The sequence below is a fragment of the Cyrtonyx montezumae genome, unplaced genomic scaffold (assembly GCF_038088225.1).
Source record: "Cyrtonyx montezumae isolate F1298 unplaced genomic scaffold, pur_monq_1.0 scaffold_13, whole genome shotgun sequence".
Lineage (NCBI taxonomy): Eukaryota > Metazoa > Chordata > Aves > Galliformes > Odontophoridae > Cyrtonyx > Cyrtonyx montezumae.
Genome location: NW_027071859.1, coordinates 20,604,272 through 20,625,429, shown reverse-complemented (window position 1 = coordinate 20,625,429; position 21,158 = coordinate 20,604,272). Strand labels below are relative to the sequence as shown.

At 35.1% G+C, this 21,158-nt stretch overlaps 1 protein-coding gene across 1 annotated transcript in view; it reads left to right on the top strand.

Annotated features, from left to right (window-relative positions):
• CSMD1 (CUB and Sushi multiple domains 1) overlaps nucleotides 1-21,158 on the top strand; it is a 966,006-nt gene that overhangs the window by 511,824 nt on the left and 433,024 nt on the right. Inside the window, exon 5 of the mRNA XM_065730794.1 lies at nucleotides 9,561-9,768. Within this exon, the coding sequence (XP_065586866.1) occupies nucleotides 9,561-9,768 (208 nt within the window). The remainder of the gene's footprint in view (nucleotides 1-9,560; nucleotides 9,769-21,158) is intronic.

The window sequence follows — 21,158 nt, the reverse complement described above, 5'->3', positions numbered from 1 at the left end:
ACAAGAAACAGACAATAAAGAAACCCACAAACATCCCTAGAAAAATACTACTCTTAAACTATTAGCTTAATAATCAGTCTCAGAACAGGATAAAAGTCAGAAAATATTAATTTTAGGTGTAATTTGAGTTAAAGACCCACTTGAACCTGCATTACCAGATCAGATATCCACCACTATGTCCAGTAAGGCTATTGGATAGATTTTTGTCTCCAGTTTTTCACCTGTATATCTTATTATTCAATGAAGAAACAATATGCAATGACAGCCTCAACAAAAGCTGTCATATTACCCCAAAAGTTTTTCTTTCTTTCTCTTAAACTGTTTTCTGAAAGCTATTTCAAGTGCTTAGCAGTAAGGGGAAAAAAAAAGAAAGAGAGAGAAAAAAAATTCACCAAAAAAAATCTGCATATTGATTTTTCATTACAGGATAAAGTGGAACATACTTTTAGACTAAAATGTTGGATTCCTGCTTGAACATTTTTTTTTTCAAAATAATCTGAAATACTGCAATGTTTAAAGATCAAAGATGAAGGAAAGTGTTTGGGATTGGTCAAATAATAAATCAGAGGAGTATTTATTGGAATGCAGATAGAAAAGAGTCTTTACAAGATATGCAGAAGACTGATCTTCTATTTCTATAGGACACAGAGGATGAAATTACAAATTGATGATTAATTGTCAAAAATCTTAAGTTTGCTATCCTTTTTTAAAACCATGTGTTTTGCAAGATAATTGTAGCATAGTTGGGGTTTGGATTCTGTTTGGTCAAGCACATATTATCAGTTAGTAACTGAACTTTTCTGCCAGGTTAGAAAGTAGCTAACCATGATAATTTCTGCAATTTTAACAAAATCCCATTATATGTGGAAATAAATCCAAATTATTTTGAAGGTTCCTTTGAAAATCCCAAAGAGAAAGTAAATTCATCTTTGATGCATGGGTTAAAGATTATTTAATTAATTTAAAGATGATCAACTGCAAACAAAGAAATTGTGAGACAAACTGTTGAAGACACTCATCTGTGCTACAATACATCTGGATTACATATAGGAAAGAAAAAACAATCTTTTGACATGTTTCCAGTTTTTAAAACACAGAAAAGAATGACAGTGTTTGGCTTCTAACTAAACAAAATAAATTATAGAATCATAGAATATCTTGGGTTGGAAGGGGTCTTAAAGACCTAGTTGCGACCTCTTTGCTATGGGCATGGTTGCCATGCACTAGATCAGGCTGCCCAGGGCTTCATCCAGCCTGGCCTTGAATACCTCAAGGGATGAAGCATCCACAGCTCCTCAGAGAAGTGCTTCACCTTTCTCTGAATGAATAATTTCTTCCTAACATCTAACCAAGATCTCCTCTTTTTATGTTTAGAACCAATCCTCCTTGTCCTATCATTATCAAATAAGGTCTATACAAGACTAAAGTGTGATAGGAAACAAACAAGTGGAGCTGTATCTTTTGGTGGTTAAAGTGTTGGCTGACCTAGATTAGAGTTAGGTAAGATCAGTGAGTTGTCTGATGTAGCACTACGCCATTTTAACACTTACCCATGATTTTCATCTTTATGAATCTGTCTGTTCAGCAGCTTGACAGTTGGCAACGACATGCTTAGATTTATTTTTAAACTTGGCATTGGTGTACTATTGCTTGTTTCTAGATTTTTATCAGTAAGACATTATAAAATTGTAATGTTTAAGTCTTATTCCTAAAAGTAATTTAACTACCCCATCATATTAACCATATTTCAAACATCCAATCTTATATCAGTGGAAGTAATCAATTGTGATTATTTCATAGCAGTTCTTTCTGTACTGAAGAATTTTATTATGAGGTACAATTTTTTACTTTTTCACAGATGAGCTACAGAAAAATGCCATTAAACAAAGAATTGTATGAAAAACTGTTTCAGTGATATTTTTAATGAGCCATACTAAATAATTTGTGCCCATGGTTCATTTTGAACTGTCTAAAGCTGCAATTCTCTTTAATTGATAAGCCTTACAAAATGTGACTTAAAATGACAATATGTCATTCAGTGAGAATTTATAGAATGTTAACTTTTTAATTGCATCTGTTCTGTTGCATGTGATAAAGGGTAAGGAAATGACTACAAGTGACATAGCAAGAAAAGAAAAACACCTGTATTTTAATTCACAGCTATATTTTTATCAGTTCTATTACAACAGCAATGTAATAAAATGATCTTTCATACAAGGATCTATCAGTATAAACTGAAGTTGAATTATCAGTTCTGATCATTTCAATTCAGATTTCAAATCACTTTTAAAGGTTATTTGAGTATGTTATGCAATAAACTATTATTTGACAGTTGAATTAGCATTATTATTTTGGGGTAAAACAATGGCATATAGAACACAGTGTATTGTAGTTCTGAAGATGTTTGTGGCAGAAGGAAAAGGAAATCCAGTAAAAGCAATTGAATGTTCAAAAATATATAAGAAAATTCAATAAGGAACTTCTCTAAGATACATTTTCTGTTCCTATCCCATCCTTGGATATCTGTTTAACAATAATTGTAGAAAAATCTAATTTATGCAGGAGTACTTGCCTTATCAGATTTTTATGTAGATTGAACCAAATGTAATACCTCCTATTTATTTCAGTGAGGACTACAACAGATACTGCAACTGTTTGATACAGCAAACTCTTAGCTACAAAACACTATTTTTTCAACACAGTCACCACTATTAGCTTTGCATTTTTGCTAGTGATGAACAAGAGCCTGGATTCTATGCTTGCAAAAATCTGCACTGGTGGAAATGACCTACTTCAATGTTTCATAGTTGCTATGATAGCATCATTATAGGAAGATATTGTTCACTTAGTCCATCTTTCATTGGCACAAACAAATGCAAGTCAGAAGGTTTCAAGTCCGGACTACGCAGTGAATGTAGTGGGACAGTCTAGCTAAGATTATCAATGTTTATTCTCCAGGGTGTTGAAATTAACATGGGGCATGGTGTTACCATGTTGCAAGAGAAAGTTTATCTTCTTCTCTTGCTTGACTCTGGAAAGAGCTGTCAGCATTGTGATGTAGCAGTCAAAGTCAAAGGTTTGTACAGGTTTCCAGGAAATCTAGAAGGATAACTCCTGTCTTACCCCAAAAGACAGTGCACATCACTTTTCTCACTGAGGGCTGTATCATGAACTTTTTATTCAGTGGGGAACTCAACGTTGCCACTCCATGGATTATGTTGATTCCAGCTTGTAGTGATGATGCCATATCATGTCACTACCATATCCAGGAAACCATCCCATTCAGCCTTGTATTTGTTCAGTAGGTCCTGATAAACTTGTGTACTTTCTATTCCTGTGTGAGCGTTCATAAGATCCACCTGGTGCAAACTTTGCAGTATTACAATTGTTGTCATCATTTCCATCATGTTGAAGCTGTTATTCACTCTCTGCATGGTTCCCTGGTAGTAATCTGCTGCTCCATGTGAATGAGCAGATTGAGATGAATTTCATGGTGTGATAGCTGTACATTTCTGTCTGGAATGTGGCTTGTCCTTCACATTCCTGTTGCCACTGTTGAAATGCACCACCCAGCACCTCACTGTGCTCACATCCTCTGTTTGGTCTCCATAAATATTCACCAAGCATTGATGAATGTCAGTGGGTGCAGTGTTTTCCATGTGGAGGAACCTTATATACTTTTGTGTTATGCACATTTCAATGTCAAGCACCATTTTGTCATACTGCCCCTCTGCCATCTATGACATGGCAACAAAAGTAAATAGTATATTGATGGGAAAGCTCAGTCTCTACTACTCTATCTCAGACATCCAACTCTGATGTTGTGGGCCATTGTAACAAAATAGGAGGCATGACTTTCAGAGCAGTCCTTACAGTTCTGTTGAAAAGATCCTTTCTTGTTTTAGGAATAAATAATATTTTTAATATATTTAACGATTACATAGTGATTATTTTCATTTTTCCATACTTCTTCGTGAGCGAACAGTATGCGCTTGCAGCCCAGAAGGCCACCTATATCCTGGGCACCATCAAAAGACGTTGGCCAGCAGAACAAAGGAGGTGACTGTCCCTCTGCACTGCTGTTGTGAGCTCCCACATGGAGTGTTGTTTTTGAACTAGGGGCCTCCAGCACTAAAAAATGTTGGAGCAGGTCCAGAGGAGGGACACAAAGATGATCAGAGGCCTGGAGCACCTCTCTTATAAAGACAGGCTGAGGAAGCTGGGCTTGTTCAGCCTGGAGAAGAGAAGGCTCTGAGGAGATCTCATTGTGGCCTTAAAGAACTTAAATGAACTTATGGGCAGGAAGAAGACTGACTTTACACAAGTAGATAGTGATAGGATAAGGAGAAATGGTTTTAAACTAAACGAGTGGAGATTTAGATTAGAAGTTAGGAACAAACTTTTCACTCTGCAAGTAGTGAGGCGCTGGCATAGGCTGTCTGGAGAAGCTGTGGATGCCCCATACCTGGAGGCATTCAAGAACAGCTTGTATGGGGCCCTGGGCAGTCTGATCTAGTGGGTGTCAGCCCTGCCTATGTCAGAGGGATTGGAACTAGGCGATCTTTATGATCCTTTTCAACCCAAGCCATTCTATGATTTGATGGATTCAGTCATTCTATGGTATATTTGTTACTCTTTTATCTAGACCACATGTATTTCTTGTACATATTTTTTCAAGGGTGCAAGCCATATGTGTTTGTATACATACTTCATCTAGTATTCTTGCTTCCTCAGTTTTGAGCGCTCAATTCTTACTACTTAGAGTTCCAAATATTTGTAGCTTTACACTTCAGGTAGTCATTTACACTGACAGAAACAGCAGTTTGTGCAGTTGCTCACAACTTCAAAATAACCACGAGTGGTTAGAATTAATTACTTGCATGTTTTAACAACCAATTTGTTAATCACTTAAGAATTTGAATCATTGAAGCCTGAGGCAGTATCTCCTATAAAATTCCTCCAAGCACAGTGGTGCATTAAGGTTTCCAAGCAATGTCCTAGTTTCTCAGAAGCATCTAATATAGAAAACTGTGGCCAAAGGGAGTGATTGTGGAGTATTATGTCCAGTTCTGGGCTTCCCAGTACAAAAAAGACAGGGATCTCCTTGAAAGTGTCTAGTGGAAGGCTATAAAAATGATAAAGGGTGTGGAACACCTTGAGATACACCTTGACTTACTTATGAGGAAAGGCTGAGAGGCCCGGGTCTGTTCAGCCTTGAGAAAAGAAGACTCAGGGGATCTGATTCACATCTATAAATACCTAAGGAGCAGGACGCCAAGGGACAAGGCCAGACGCTTCTCAGTGGCATGTGGCGATAGGACAAGGGGAAATGTCCACAAACTGCAACATAGGTAGTTCCGCACAAATGTGCGTAAGAACTTCTTCACAGTGCAGTGACAGAGCACTGGAACAGGTTGCCCAGAGAGGGAAAGGTTCAAGACCTGCCAGGGAGCCTACTGTGCAACCTGGTCTAGGGATCCTGCTTTGGCAGGGGGTTGGACTCAGTGATCTCTAGAGGTCCCTTCCAACCTCTACAATTCTGATATTCTGTGATCAATCCGTGAGTCAACTAGCTCCCAGGCCTGCTGCTGAAACATTAACTTATGCCGATAAGGCCACACGCTACCCAAAAGTAGTGTGGGCACATCCTGCATACCTATGCTAACTCTTATGTGATTTACTGTGATACAACATTCAAAAGTTTGGTTGCCTTAGAGTGGATGTCATCTCGAAATGAGGAACTCTCCGAACCACAGGCTTCTGGAACATGTAATAAATGTCAGAGACATTACAGTTTTTTATGTTCCTACCTGACTAATATCTGCTTTCCACTTCTGAGCTAACTTGGTTTCTTGCAGATCTCATAGAAATGCTGCTCTTAGATAGATTAAAAAGCTGTGCATTCCTCTAGGGCAGATAGATGGAGTAGCCTGAGTTCCCCCATTTTTTGTTCATAATGTACAGTGTATAACTTTAGATTTTTGTATGTAATTACCAAAAGTAATTAACTACATAGCCTTCTTTGTCAGCTGTAAAAGTCAAAGCTTCACAGCTCAAAGCTTAATGCAGTGCTCTACAGCATAAATACTGGGTACCACTGAAATTCCCATTAATATGTTTCTTAATGCCAGTTTAAGCAGAATGGGAGATGGTGTCACTGAGAATGTTGTCATAACAGAACATAATAGCAAGTAGACAGTACCAAAATGTTTTGGCTGACCTAGTAAATATATGATTGAGAAAGTAAAAGATGGATGAGTAAGTATATAGATGAGAAAAGAATCCTTATTGTCTTTCAAAAATGTAGGTAGAATATATACATTTTATTAAGTAGAGCTCCTAGCCTACTTCTTCTTTTATTTTGATTCATAAAACAACTAGCTAACTAAATACATAAATATACATAGGTATGGAAAACATGAAGAAGTGTAAAGCCTGAAAAACAGAAGTGGAAATCAGCAGGGGGTTGTGGGTTTTTTTTTTCTTTTTTCTTTTTTATTTTTTTTCATTTAATGGTTCACACGAACTCTAATACGGATGATGACCACACTGGACATCAATAACTCATGGTTAGTTTCTGTAATGAAGTACAGCAGATGAAGTATCAAGATAATTTGTTCTTTGCTCTGTTAGTTGATGATCCTATGTTAAGTACTTGAAAACTATGGAGTTTAACATAAAAAGGGAAGAAAACATCATTTTAGATATTTCTGGATAACAAATTGTGATCCTCTCTTTCTATTTATCACTATATATTCTATAATTTTAAAATTCTTATGCTCTTTAAATGTATTGTGCATCAGGCATTTGACTCTAATCCCTGTCTTTATCTGTGAGTTCTTTACATTTCCCATTTGCCTTTCTCATCAGAGGCACAATGGCTCTTTCAGAATGCACTGAATTTCAGGCCAGGAAATGAGGGGAACAAAAATACCAGGGCCCGTACAAGAAGTCATTATATTTACTGAAACGAACTGCCCTCCTCTGTTTGTGTTCCAGCAAATTATGAAGGTTATAAAGTTTGCGGTAGCTAAGGATGTATATGCATTTACACATCACATTCTCATCTCTAGATCAGAGAGATTTGTATTAGAAGGCTGGACTATTTGGTAGAAAAAGAATTGGCTTGATGTATGCAGCCAGAGGGTTTCTGTTAATGGCTCTATGTCTGTATAGTGGCTGGTCACGAGTGGTATCCCCCAAAGATCAATCCTGGGATCATTGCTTATTAAGGTATTTATTGTAGACTGTGGGACAGCAAGTTTGCTGATGACACTAAGCTGAGTCATGCAGTTGATGCAACAGAATAAAGGCATGTCACCTGAAGGGATCTAGACAGGCTTGCAAAATGGGCCTTTGTGAACTTAATGATGTTCAGCAAGGTAAAGTGCAAGGTTGGGGCAAATACAGATGTGTGTACAGACTGGGAGTAGAAGACATTGAGAGCAGCCCTGTTGATAAGGACTTCTGGGTTTGAGTGAAGGAAAAATGAATAAAATCTTGACACAATCCAACATTAGTATGTGCTTGCAGCCCAGAAGGCCAGCTGTATCCTGGGCACCATCAAAAGAGGAGTGGTCGTCAGAGTAAGGGAAGACATTTCCCCTTGATCTGTCCTTGTGAGGCTCCACTGAATCCAGGTCTGGGGCTTCTGCCACATAGTGGTGCTGGAATGGGACTAGAAGAGGACCACACAAAGATGTCAGAGGCCTGGAGCACCTCTCTTATGAAGACAGGCTGAGGGAGCTGGGCTTGTTCAGCCTGGAGAAGAGAAGGCTCTGAGGAGATCTCATTGTGGCCTTAAAATACTTAGTACTTATGAGCAGGAAGAAGATTGCCTTTACACAGGTAGATAGTGATAGGACAGGGAGGAATGGTTTTAAACTAAATGAAGTAACATTTAGACTAGAAGTTAGGAACAAATTTTTCACTCAGCGAGTAGTGAGGTGCTGGCATAGGCTGTCTGGAGAAGCTGTGGATGCCCCATCTCCAGATGCATTCAAAGATTGGTTGGATGGGGCCCTGGGCAGTCTGATTTAGTGGGTAGCAGCCCTGTAAGTGGCCAAGGGTTGGAACTAGATGGTCTTTATGATCCCTTTCAACCTAAGCCATACTATGATTCTCTGATCCTACAATTTATGTCAAATAAATTAAAATTTAAAAAAAGGGCAAGATTGTATGTTTTCAGCATCTTTTGCTCCTCTTTATAGTCTCACCAATGGTCTGTTTTCCCCCAGTTCTCCCTTTAATTTTAATCCCTTGTTATCTTTTTACCCTCTTTCAATAGTCTCCTTTTTAAAATATCCAGCCAGTTTTCTTCTTTCTTTCATTCATATGAATTATTTTTCTTCCAAGTCTTCCTTTATAAATCATTTTCACTGACAGTCTTTCAACTGTGATTGAAAGGAGCAGTTCTACTCCTACCCTTATGTTGCCTCAATTAGCTATTCAGTTATTATTCTAATTAGACTGTAAATTCTTTATGTCATGTACCTTGTCAAGCTGTTTGTTTTCAAAGCTCCACATGCACTTATATTATGTAAATAATGCCTAATGATTATTGCAGTAAGTAGAGATGATAAAATGGGTAAAAATTGAAACTTTTATCTTCTGATTATTCACCTATGCAAATATATTTTAATTGTTGTTGCTATAGCTTCCATAGGCACGTTATAACACTTGTTATATATTATATTAAAACTTGATGAGTTTTTAACTTTTTATACATATGAATTGCATATGAATTTGTTTTTAATTGTGCTTTAATACTCTCTGTTAGGAACACTTGGAATTTTTTCAAAGCTTTCCATAAAATCTTAGGGGAAAAGCAAAAGTACAGAGAGTCTGCTCAATCTCTGCTCTGTTAACATATTGAACAACATTCCAGACTGAACCAAAAATTCTTACACTCAGTATTTCTTAAATTAAGTTAATAACCATAAAAAAGAAAAAGTATTATTAGCTGATGATATGTGAACCTTAGAAAGTCCATCTGGAAATAAAGCATTCTGAAATTATTTGCCATCTGTAAACGTCCCAATTCAGAACAAATAACTGTAGAATGAATTATGTGATTTTATTAATGCTTCTTAGATTTTGAGTTTTTTAATCTATAGGAATATATTTTTCTACAGTTCTTTATAGTTGAAAGAAATTAAATAGTAGATTAGAAATATTTTTAAACTCATAGCACGGAGCCTAACTGAATTTTTGTGATTCTCTTCTCATGTATTTCTTAAGCTACTTGTGTGGATACTTTCATAGAACCAAACTATGATTTCTTCAAATCAGTTTGTACTAGATGTCTCTGCTGAATTTATCCTTGTTTGTCATGAACTAAGGAAAATAAGTCAAACAAAACAAAACAAATACCTACAAATCTGTTGATTTAAGGCCAGAAAATGTTCCTTTTTTCAGAGAGAATTTTATTTCTCTGTATTTATATATTTGTGGGTGCTATCTGTACAGCAGAGAAAGCTTGGTTCATTATGTCAGAGACAGGATGATGCTTCACTTATTTAAAATGCAGTTGCATTAGTAATCACTATTCTGTTCATCAGCTGAAGGAGCATGTGGAGGAACACTACGTGGGACAAGTGGAACTATTTCAAGTCCTCACTTCCCATCAGAGTATGAAAATAATGCTGATTGCACCTGGACCATATTGGCTGAACCAGGAGATACTATTGCTTTGATCTTTACTGACTTCCAGCTGGAGGAAGGATATGACTTCTTAGAGATCAGTGGAACAGAAGCACCTTCGATATGGTAAGTGAGAGATCTTGTGACAATCCATGTTTCTGTTTTCCTCTAAGTATTTTTAAAATTTATTTAAGGGCAGCTGTACTTTCAATCTGTGAGGAATAGCCACTTTGTTAGATATTTTCCTTTGGTTTCTTTCATCCTCCAGGGCTGAAAACAATAAAGTAGTCTGTTTCTAGTACTTTCCAAGTCTTCATTTTCCTCAGTCTTCAAGATTATATTGGTAAAGTCTCTTAGCAGTGAGCATTCGTTGGTGTTATACATTTGAACTTGGTACAAGCACATTAGCAGATGCTGCATCTTGAGTGGTTGGCTTATCATGATATTGTACTTTCTGAGCAAAACTCAGCCTCACAGAAAAACAGGAACACAGAGAGAGCAAATCGATGTCATCTTATTCTAAACCAGCTGTAATTCAGTTCTATTTCTGTTCTCATGCCTGCATGTATTTTTATTTTTTGTTGACTCGTTAAAAATTTTGGCTTTGGAATATTAGGGCTTAGCAGTATTAGTGTTTAACAATATTCAGGATTAGCAATTCTAATAAAAAAACCTAAAACTTCTTTCTCTGTACCAAGTAAAATATGATAGTTCTTCTTATAGGTTAATTTAACTGATAAAATTACAGAACAGTCTTTATTAAGGGGTTTTCTGCAAGCAACTTATAGAGGCGTTATATTGTTTTCCTTTCTGAGAACAATGTCTTGTATTTGCCATATATGCCATTGCTATGAAATGTAACCTTTGGGGAAAAAACAACAAACAAGTATGACCAACATAGACCTGCTGCTCAGAAGTGGACGACATATTATTTTCAGAATGCCCTTTCTGGAGATCTGATGAATCTCAGTTTTGTGTCATAAGCAATGAAATAAATTTTGTGAAGTTCTAGGTAGCATCTGGTGTGTTAAAAAACTGTCAAATGAAAATGTGCATGCTTCTGGGGATACTATTGGATTTTGTCATAGGATTACTCTCCTATTTTTCCACATGACCACAGCAGCCATTGAAATAGCTTTGTATAAATTAAGTGCTTGTATCTTACTTTCTGAAATATAATGTATGAATACCTCACTTGCCTCACTGTCAGGCAGAAACATGTGCAACGTTTATCATTTCCAAGTTTTTATTATTGTGAGTTCTGAGGAACAGATGCTGAAATCTGGAAAGAGTTAATGGAATCTTATTACAGAACATAAGAATCTGTCCATTCAGTTTTATGAGATAGGGTCTAATAGCTACATGAATTACATATTTGCAACTTTAATCCAAGAAATTCACTTGCTACTGAAGTTTGACATATAGATATAAGGGTTGTATTACATTCCATGTCCCTATGGTTCTGTAGTTTACATGCCATCACATTTACATATACATATCCATTCCCCTGAAGATTTCTCATAATAGTTGATGTATAAGAATACATATAAAGCCAAGGGTACATTTTTTGTATTGATCTTGTATGGTATTGATCACTAGTAGTGCCTGAAGTCAGAAAGATCATAAGAATCTTCTTTCTCCTAGAATTTAATCTGAATATTTTTTCTCATTTTTTTCCTCTTGTATTTTTACTAGCGTGCTTAATCTTATCACAGTAAATAAATAAATAAATGAAAATTAGAATTTATGGTATGTTCCTATGGTCACTACTAAAAGTTTGCAGAAGCTATAGGAAGTTTTATAAGAAATGTTTAAGGAATTATTGGATAAATTGTAATGATGATACACATTCAGCTATATTTAAACCAGAACGGTTACCATAGTGACATTGGAGCCATGCTAAATGTAGTGCATGCTGTAATCTGCTAAAATCAGCTGTGCTTAGATGTGAAATTATTCCATACATAAAACTAATGGTCTAGAGGTATGTCACCCTAAAATGTGACTTTATTTTTAATTGTTGCCTTTTATTGTATCTGGCATCATGTCTACAGATTTCTGCAGTAATTCTGTGTTAGAAGACGTGTGTTATTAGTGTGATGTGCTAATTATGAAGGTCCTTTCTCTTAAAGGAATATTTGCTGTAGAATAAGCCAAATATTTTCCTACTGAAAAGCCCGGAAACACAGATATGCTAGCACTGGAAAACTTAGAAAGAGAATGAGAATAAAGAAAATAAGTCAAAATTAGTGATTTTCTAGTGTTTTAGTGAATGGTGCAGTGGCTCTAGATTAACTTTCCCTCTCCAGAAATATCAAGAACATTATGAGCAGTTCTGTCACGATTACAGTAAAATCTGGATGAACTTTTTAGGAACGATTAAGTAAAGTGATGGAAATGTTAGAACAAATAGAATCTACATGCTGAGGAAAAATAGTCTCATGCATATTTAAAATCTGTATAAGAGATAATGTATTCTATTCTGGTCCCATCCATTCTATTCTATATTATTCTATGCCTCACATGTTTCTAAACCTTCTTTCAGATGTTTAGTCAGTATTCATTTTATCTAGCTGATGGTAGCTTTGTTTTTCAATGCACTGAAAAGGACAAAGGGATTTTTTATTTTTATTTTTTCTTACTTTCAAAGTATTATTTGAAAAATATGCATGCAGTCTATCTTAATGATATTAGTCTATAAAATATAGATCAAGTGACATTACCTCACTATTCATTTTGTGTCCATGATACAATTAGTGTCCAAAGTTATTGATGTGTTTTGTCTAAGTAAGGGGCAGTTATATAGATCTGGGTCATGGATGGATGTTCCCATATAGGTGAATGCGTTTCTTGCTTTCTTCTTTGAATCAATATGAATGTCAGTGGGCTTAAAAAGATGAATACTAGTGCTTGCAAAGTGAATATGATCAGGTAGAGCAGATTTTTTAATCTGGAAGTTATTATTGTTATACTGGAGATTAATAAACCTTTCTGAATTTGAATCACTTGCTTAATTTGTTATTACATAAAGAAACCTAAGATGTAATATATATTTATCTGGAGTTGTCCTTTTTTACAATACCAAGAGCAGTAGTTCTTGGAGCTGATTGAAAAAACTTCTGTATGGAGTCTATCTTAAAGATGCTGAAAAGCTCCTGCATTGTGAATTCTTAGAATATAGATAGATTAGATAGATAGATAGATAGATAGATAGATAGATAGATAGATAGATAGATAGATAGATTAAATCTCATTTTAAATCTCATTTTAAATGGTTCTAGATATGTCTCTTCGTATTTCAGCTAAAGTTATGTTGTATTTATAATGAAAGCAAGGTTGGATCTAAAGATGGCATGAAGAAGTACCTAGAAGTACAGAACGAATGTGGTATGTTTTGACAAATATATTTATCTTGGGGAAACCATCCTTTTGAAAATCTCTTTTTAAATCTTTCCAAACACTACCCCTCAACATTGATATAGGTACATATATATGTATATTGATTTTGACTATTTAGCTATTTTCAGGTGAGCTAAAGCTGAGCAATTCACATAGTTGTGGATAAGTCAGACTTGGTCTTTTTTTGTGTTTCTGCCATAGTTTTTTGCAAAATTAAAAACATTTGAAAAAAATATATAGTATTACAATATGAACAAAAGGTGATTATGATATGAATAATTCTGTAATTACTACTTTTTAACTTGAAATCTTAATGTTAACATATTTTGTTCTAATTATTTTCTGCATTAGTTTTCAATACTAACATTATCTGACTGCTTCCATTTAGATCTCAAATTATTATCCTTTTTTTTTTTCCAATTTTTTTTGCCAATAGAAGGGAATTAACTGTACTTCAAATCTAATTTTACTCCAAATAGATTTCCTAATACTATTTTAAAATATCTTTAGTACTATTCTGACTTACTTATGAATCACCTCAATACCCTAATGAAAGACCATTAAAATTTTTGTGGAAGTGAGAGTGTTTGGGAAGCAACAGTAATAAATTGCTATATTCTTGGCTTACGTTTTCACATAAGTAGCTGTAGTTATTTGAAACCCTCTACTTGGTTCTATGTTAATGAATTAACTCTTCCCGCAATTGACTCATAATGGCAATTTGTTTTTCTTAGATAAATTTGTGTACTTATATATACCAGGAACAAGCTCCTCGATACTATTCAAATCAGTAGCATTCAAATCAGTTTCTTTCTTTTATTTCTAGATAGATAGAAATCTATCTTAGTCTTACCTCTTACTTTGTGAGAGGTCTATAACAAAGTAATGCGTGAGAATATTGTGTAAATCACCTTTTTAAATAAACAACCATGGAAATAGATCCATTCATGAACTGCTTAGCTCAGAATTACATGATTATACAGCTGAAGAGCACCATCTATTGGCTTACTGTGAAAAGGTGTATTGAATGTGGATGCACTTTCAATAAAGTTGTTGTTATATACCAGGAAAAGGTTGTGGATATTCCTTTGTCAATATAAGGCTCTATTTATTTTCTTTTCCTTTTACATCAAATGAGAAAGATGGTGCTATGACCATGGAATGAGATGGAAGCAGTTTGATTCCAACCTTTTCACTTTAGAAAACTATCACATTATTTATTTGTAAGAATTTATTTACTGTTGCCTGTTTAGAGAGTCATCCAGTCATCCAGTCATCCAGTCATCCTTGTTTTTCACCATGGAACTTTGCTGAAACTTTACACAGTTGTATGTTTTTTGTTGGAGATGCTGTACGTGATTCTTTTGCTATTGTACTAAATATATTTTATTAGGAAATAGTTTGCTGGTCACAGTGAGGCAGATTCAGATTCTAATTACGTAATGAAGACAAAGCCAAAGAATATGATAAGTAGTTCAACAAATAAATAGAAATGCGTGGTCTGAATTTGTATGTGACCTCTAAGTTTCTAGCACTGCAGTAAAAGAATTTGTGTCATGGAGGCAGTTAGGGCTTTGAGCTGGGGAGATGGTGAATGTAAGATGAGAAGAATTTTCTTTGGGTAGATTGGAAGATAGCTTGAAGGACTTTAAACTGGTAATGGTTTGGAAACAGCTTCAGGATTGTGGAGTACGTTTGGTTTGTGTCTGAGAAATTTGATCTTCACAGTAGCCATGGTGAGAATTTTGAGTTGTAGGTCAGACCAGATTTTACAGTGTGCCATTCCAAATATACCTGGAAGGTATACTCAGTTAACCACTACCACCTGCACACATTGAACTAAAACATCTCAAACCTATAGGAAAACCACCATCATTGGTGTTGCCATGTTTTGATGGCAGGCATATCTTCTTTTCTTTTCCCCCAAGGCAGGACTATCTTGATACATTTTCATCTGCTGTATAGGACAGCAGTGAAGCCTGGCTGACCGTCTTTCTTGTTACAGATATGGTAGCCTTATCAGCATTTTGTGGGTGTGTTTTTTGTTGTTTTTTTTTTTTTCCCCATTTTCCACAGATACTGCCCTACACAGTGATGGAAAATGCTGAAATATATATCCAATTCTTCTAATCTTTTTCTAGTGATGTCAGAAAATGCTAACTTCCTTTTATACAATAGCTTTCCTTTTAATCTTATGTTCAGAGATGCAGGTTGATTGAAATAATACTATTAAAAAAAAAGCCCGGAAACAAAGGAAATTTTTGTTAAGATCCAGTTAGTAAATATGCTAAGTTAATGGTAATAGATTCATAGAAACATTAGGTTGGAAAGGAACAACAAGATCATCTAGCTCAACCATAGATTTGTAGAATCTGTATATTAATATATAACAGAAATCTTGAAGAAGGTCTGATGCTTGTTTTTAAAGAGAACAAATCTAAAATGCATTGTTTTATATCTTGTAATCATAGAATTATAGAATGTTGGATGGAAGGGAGTTCATCTAATTCTCACCATCTTGACATAGGCAGAGTAGCCACTCACTAGTCTGCCCAGGACCTCATCCATCCTGGCCTTGAACACCTCTGGGGATGGGCCATCCACAGCTTCTTTGGGCAACCTGTTTCTTTACTCAGAGTGTGTTGAGGCACAGGATTTCCTCCTAATATCTAATCAAAAGCTGTCCTCTTTTAGTTTAAAACCATTCCCCTTTGTCTTATCACTACTGTACTATGAAAATGTCACTTTTTTGCTTGTAAGCTGTCTTTAAGTAATGGAGGTCCGCAATTATTTCTCCCCTGAGATCTGTCTTCTCCAGGTTAAGCAAGCCCAGCTCCCTCAACGTTTCTTCATAAGGGAATTACTGCAGACCTCCCATACCTCTCTCGTCCCCTTCTTTACCTGCTCTGACTGCTTTACATTGTACTGGAAGAGCCAGGCCTGACACCAGATGGGAACACATGACATCAGAGCAGGGAGGGGCAATCACCTCCTTTTACCCTAAATAATATACACATATATCACTGTATGGATAGAAGTGTTTTGATACTTTTGCAAAGTTTTTTACCCTAAAAAAGAGGGTGCTAAGTTAATTTAATGTAGTAGTATTGTCTGTAAGTAAAATCTCTTGCCTGTGTTATCTGTATAGAAGCAGAGACCACTTAGCTGCTAATGGTGTCAGCCTGTGAACAGTGTATGAAGTGAGAAGTACAGAAGCAGGAAATTGATGCTTAACTCACAGAACACTATTGCTTTCTTTGCACCTATTAATTTACAGGCTACCATGAAGAAGTATGAAGTTTTAATTCATAGCACATCACAGACTGACAGGAACATTAGAGTGAGAGAACTGTCTTAAGGGAGCACTGTGACCTACAGTATAATTTTCTACCACACTTACGATAACATGTAGAGCACTAAATTTTTGAAATTAAGTATATGAACCAAGTTTAAATACATTAAGAGGAAGCTTGGATTGCTTACCTACAAAATACCACTAGCATTACTATCTTTCTAAAGTCTGTCAAATCCTGGGATTCAATATGAGCCTAAAATTTCTTTCTATTAGTTCAATTGCACTGTTCTAAAATATGTATTTGCCCTAGTTTTCTTGCAAAGACCTTGACAATGGAGTGAGGAAAATATATTCTATCAGTGAAACCACTTATGTCAGTATATTCAGGAAATGTTAGAAGCTTTTTTTACAGCTATCTATGAATCAGTTTATTTCTTCATTTTACACAGTACCTACCCCTTAAGTGTCAAACTCAAATGAATCATCCTAGTAAGACAAAATGCACAAATATTTTATCTTCTTGAAATTGAGATTACAGTCTTTTTCTTGTTTTTGCCATACAGCCCTATTCAAACTTCATAATCTGCTTACACAATGATTTTGAAAAATATTATACTACCTTTCTGTGACCAAAAAACAAAACAAAACAAAACAAAGCAAAACAAAACAAAACAAAAAACCACCACCAACAACAAACAAACTAGAGCGCAATCTGGACTTTATTATAATTCTATGGACATCTATGTTAACAGATGTAATAAGGAAAGGGATTAATGAAGAAAATTTTAATCTGAACGTGTGTGAGCATATAAATACAAAGAAAGGTTACAAATTTCAAGAAGTAATATAATTCCATTCTGGGCAAACAATCCTTGTATATCCAAGTTACACTGGCATGAGTAGTGGCCTTAAGTGAGGATGAAAAATGGTCCCTTGCTCCTACTTTCCAGCAAATTTAACAGCAATTTTTTAACGATTATAGAGTTTTAGAACATAAAAAATTCGTGAGCATATTTTGGACACTAATATTTTGATAACTTCTACTGAAGTATAGCACATAACAGCATAACATTTATTAACATGGATTTTTTTTTTTCCCTAACAAGATTCGCCAAAGTGGAATACTCCCCCAGAAAACTCTACCTGATTCTGTATTGTAAACTGTCTAGTTACCCATTACTTGCATGGCTCTTCTACTAAAACCAATACTGTACTATACATTGACTCAGAGTTAACCCATAAATTAACTATTCTTACAGTAAAGTTAATAAAATACCTTGGCACCTGGTATCTTTATTTGCTTAGCACAGAATGCATCAATTACTTCTTTGACTCTAAGAGAATACTAAATTGAATTGAAATATTGTGTTTATTGATGGTCACTTTTTTTAATGTCTGCACAGTAGGCAAGTTTTTGGACTGAATGTGTTTTCTACAGAAAACTGTGCCTAGAGAATACTGTTCTGCATTATATCTCAGATCTTTTGCAGAAATAGTTACAGCACAAAAAGTTCAGATATATGTGGCAAGGATATAAAGAGAAATAATTAAAATTTTCTTCTGTACATCTCATGCCAGATTGTGTATGAAATGAACTGACTGCCAAATTGAGATTGGATGTGTCTTTGATTTGCACTTTAATCTGGTGTTAATTATTATGCACAGCCCAGGGATGACAATAGGATTTCTAATTTTAAGATATAGAACTTAGATATAAAGACTGAATATACAGGAGGACTTTATTCTACCAGTTCTTTTTCTGTCTTTATTGTTGTGAAGAGAAATTTAGAAGCAGTGAGTATTGAGCACTGAAGTTGTGGGATACCACGATTTGGCATTATTTACTAGGATAATTTCTAAAGTTGAGGATTTCATCTTGTTCAAAGGTCAACTATCAAGAGAAATCTTGGTTTCTTAGAAACCAGTGTACAGGTTTTCACAATAAAGATTTAGATTTATCACACTGCACTTTAATAGCAGTATGCTGGTAGACAGTATGAGCAGTGTGTTAACTTCAGCTGCTGTGTTAGAAACAATCCTACACCCTCATTGTGCTAGATGAAGCTCTTAAAGAAGTTAATTTCTCTATGTACAGGAAGTAGCAATAATCTTTTGTAAGTCTACATAGATTTGAAAGCTGAATTAATAGTTATATGTATACTTGAGATTTAACCACATTTTAAATGACACCATCAGATTGTAAGAGACGCCAAAATGATTTGGAATAAAGAATTGTGTTGTGATCTTCCATACTGGAAAAACCTAAAGTCACTGTCTAGTTTTAGACCATTTCTAGAAAAAGAGGATGAGTCTTTAAAAATAACTATAGTAATATATTTCTCAAAAGACTGATGTTTTTTGTTTTATATTAAAATGTGTTGAATATTTTGCTGTTCTTGTTTCTTCGAAAATTTGATGTTATTTCAAAAACTTCTTGTAGTATTTTTCCATCATCAAAAAAACTTTGTGCAACTGATTTTTATTTTTTTCCATGGGATTTTCTTGTTAAGAACCTTGTGTATGAACTATAACAATAATTGATATCTCTTGTCATTATTCTACATTTATGACTGCTAATATTAACAAACCAAACTACCCACTGTTTTTCTGAGTTCCTGTTGCAGAACAAGTAAGCATTATTTTTAAGATATCTTGATCTGCCAATGTCAGGCAACAGATATGAAATTCAAAATCAGGAACAAAATATCTCCATTCTAATAAACTATGACACATGTAAAATAAATTTAAAATTTCACTGTCTAGGCATATTTCTCCCCCAAAATATAACATTTATCACTGGCTTACACATCTTCATAATATTTTTGATATGTTACAATGGTTAGTTATCCTAATTTTTAATATCAAACATTTCCAAGCTTGTATACAGGTAATTTCACATATCAGTCATAACATGCTCTTCTATCTTCCTCAGTGAGGCTGAAGAGCTATTATCAAACTGTTATCAAATAACCCCTCAACTTTTTCTTTACTAATATAAATGTATCAATTTTTTGTATATTTCACAAAATAATCTTCAAATTAAAATTTTGAATTTTCTTCAAACCTTTTGTAAATTGCAGCATCTTCTTCAGTTGCAAATTGAACTTGTGAAAAAGAAAAAACAATACCATAGCATGTATTTACTTGTTATTTGCTTTCCACTGAAACACACAAATTCATATTAACCAGCTTATCCATTTGTCTGCATGTCAGTTGTTGAAGTGCTTTTCATTTCTTAGCTTGTTTTATGATGCATATATGTCCTGGGAAATAGCTCAATTTTTCTTTTTTTTTTTTTTTAATAGAAACTGATTTATCTAAAATAGAGAAGGAGCACAGATATAGTGTGGCATGATTTTTTCCTTTTTACATGTGTAGCAAGTAACAGCTGACTTGTGTTCTTTCCTGCCAGCCCAAGTCAATGAGTCCCACTATATCTCATCATTAGACATTATAAGCAATTTTAGCAAAAATATTAGAGAAATTATACCCAATGAATACTGTGAAAACTTCTGTCCCTTGAGCTAGATGACAGAAGCCTCTGCTTTGCTGAGGCAAAGAACACCCCCACCTTGGAATACGTTTGTGCAAACAACACTTTTGGAAAGGTATTAAATGAGAATCAAAACCAAATGCCTCTTTTTCCATTTCTGGGCTGCAGAGTTCTGCAGTTTCATTTATCTATTTATTTATTTATTTATTTATCTATTTATTTATTTGCTTGTTTGTTTGTTTTGTTGTTTGTTTGTTTTCTGTAAAAATCCAGATAATGCACCTTAGTACTTTCCATTTTAAAGCAATACTAAGCTGTCCTTCAGAATGTTAAGAGGTCTGTTGATGATTTAGCCAATGGATATATATACATAAATATATAAGGATATATGTGAGTGCTGTTCTGAAAGTCATGCCACTTACAGTATTATGTTGACCCACAACATCAGTGGCAAATGTTGGAGGTATGGTAGTAAAAGTTGAAACTTCCTGCCAATGCTCTGTTCAGTTTTGCATTTCACAGTTGCTCTGTGCAACAGATGGCAGCAGAGGGGCAGTCTGACAAAGTGGCATATGAAGCAAAGGAGTATAATTGAGTATTTCACGTGGAAAAATTCCACATTTGGAATGCTGAACATTTATAGAGACAAAACAGTGGATGTGAGCACAGTGGGGTGGTGGGTGGTATGTTTCATCAGTGGTAACCATGACAGTGAGTCAACTCTGCTGGTGTAGTTTCTTATGAACAGGGCATGCAGACTGTTGGTTATTGTTTGCAAAAAAATGCGTATCTAATAATGGTGACTATGCTGAAAAATAGTGTTTTGCCTCTGAGAATTTGCTTTGTCAAATAACGTTACTGTGTTCTTTGTTACAATTTTTAATATATATATATTCATATCTATACAAGTGGAAGAAGCGTGATGTCTTTCCCATGACACAGAAACACACACCACATTCTTACACCAACTGAGACATACGCCTTCTGGTGTACTTCAGCCTGGCCCTCTGGACCCAGGGAGACAGCTGCTTGAGATGTCATGTCTGCTTCTGTCCCAGTTTCTTGGTGTTCCACCATGCAGGCAGTTTTCTATATGTTAGATTTAATGTCTGTGTGTATTCCCCCCGAGGGTATTTTTCTGTGTTATAGCTTTTTATGTTAGGTTACTGGCATAGGATGCCAGCGGCCTCAGCAGAGACCAATCTCTGGCTGACCAAACCTGACAGACCTTCTACATGCAGCTTAAATATAAACATCAGCATTAATTTCCATCAGCAGTTACTGAGTTCAAAGGAGTGTATTTTGCTTTGAAAACAGTCAGCTGTTGAA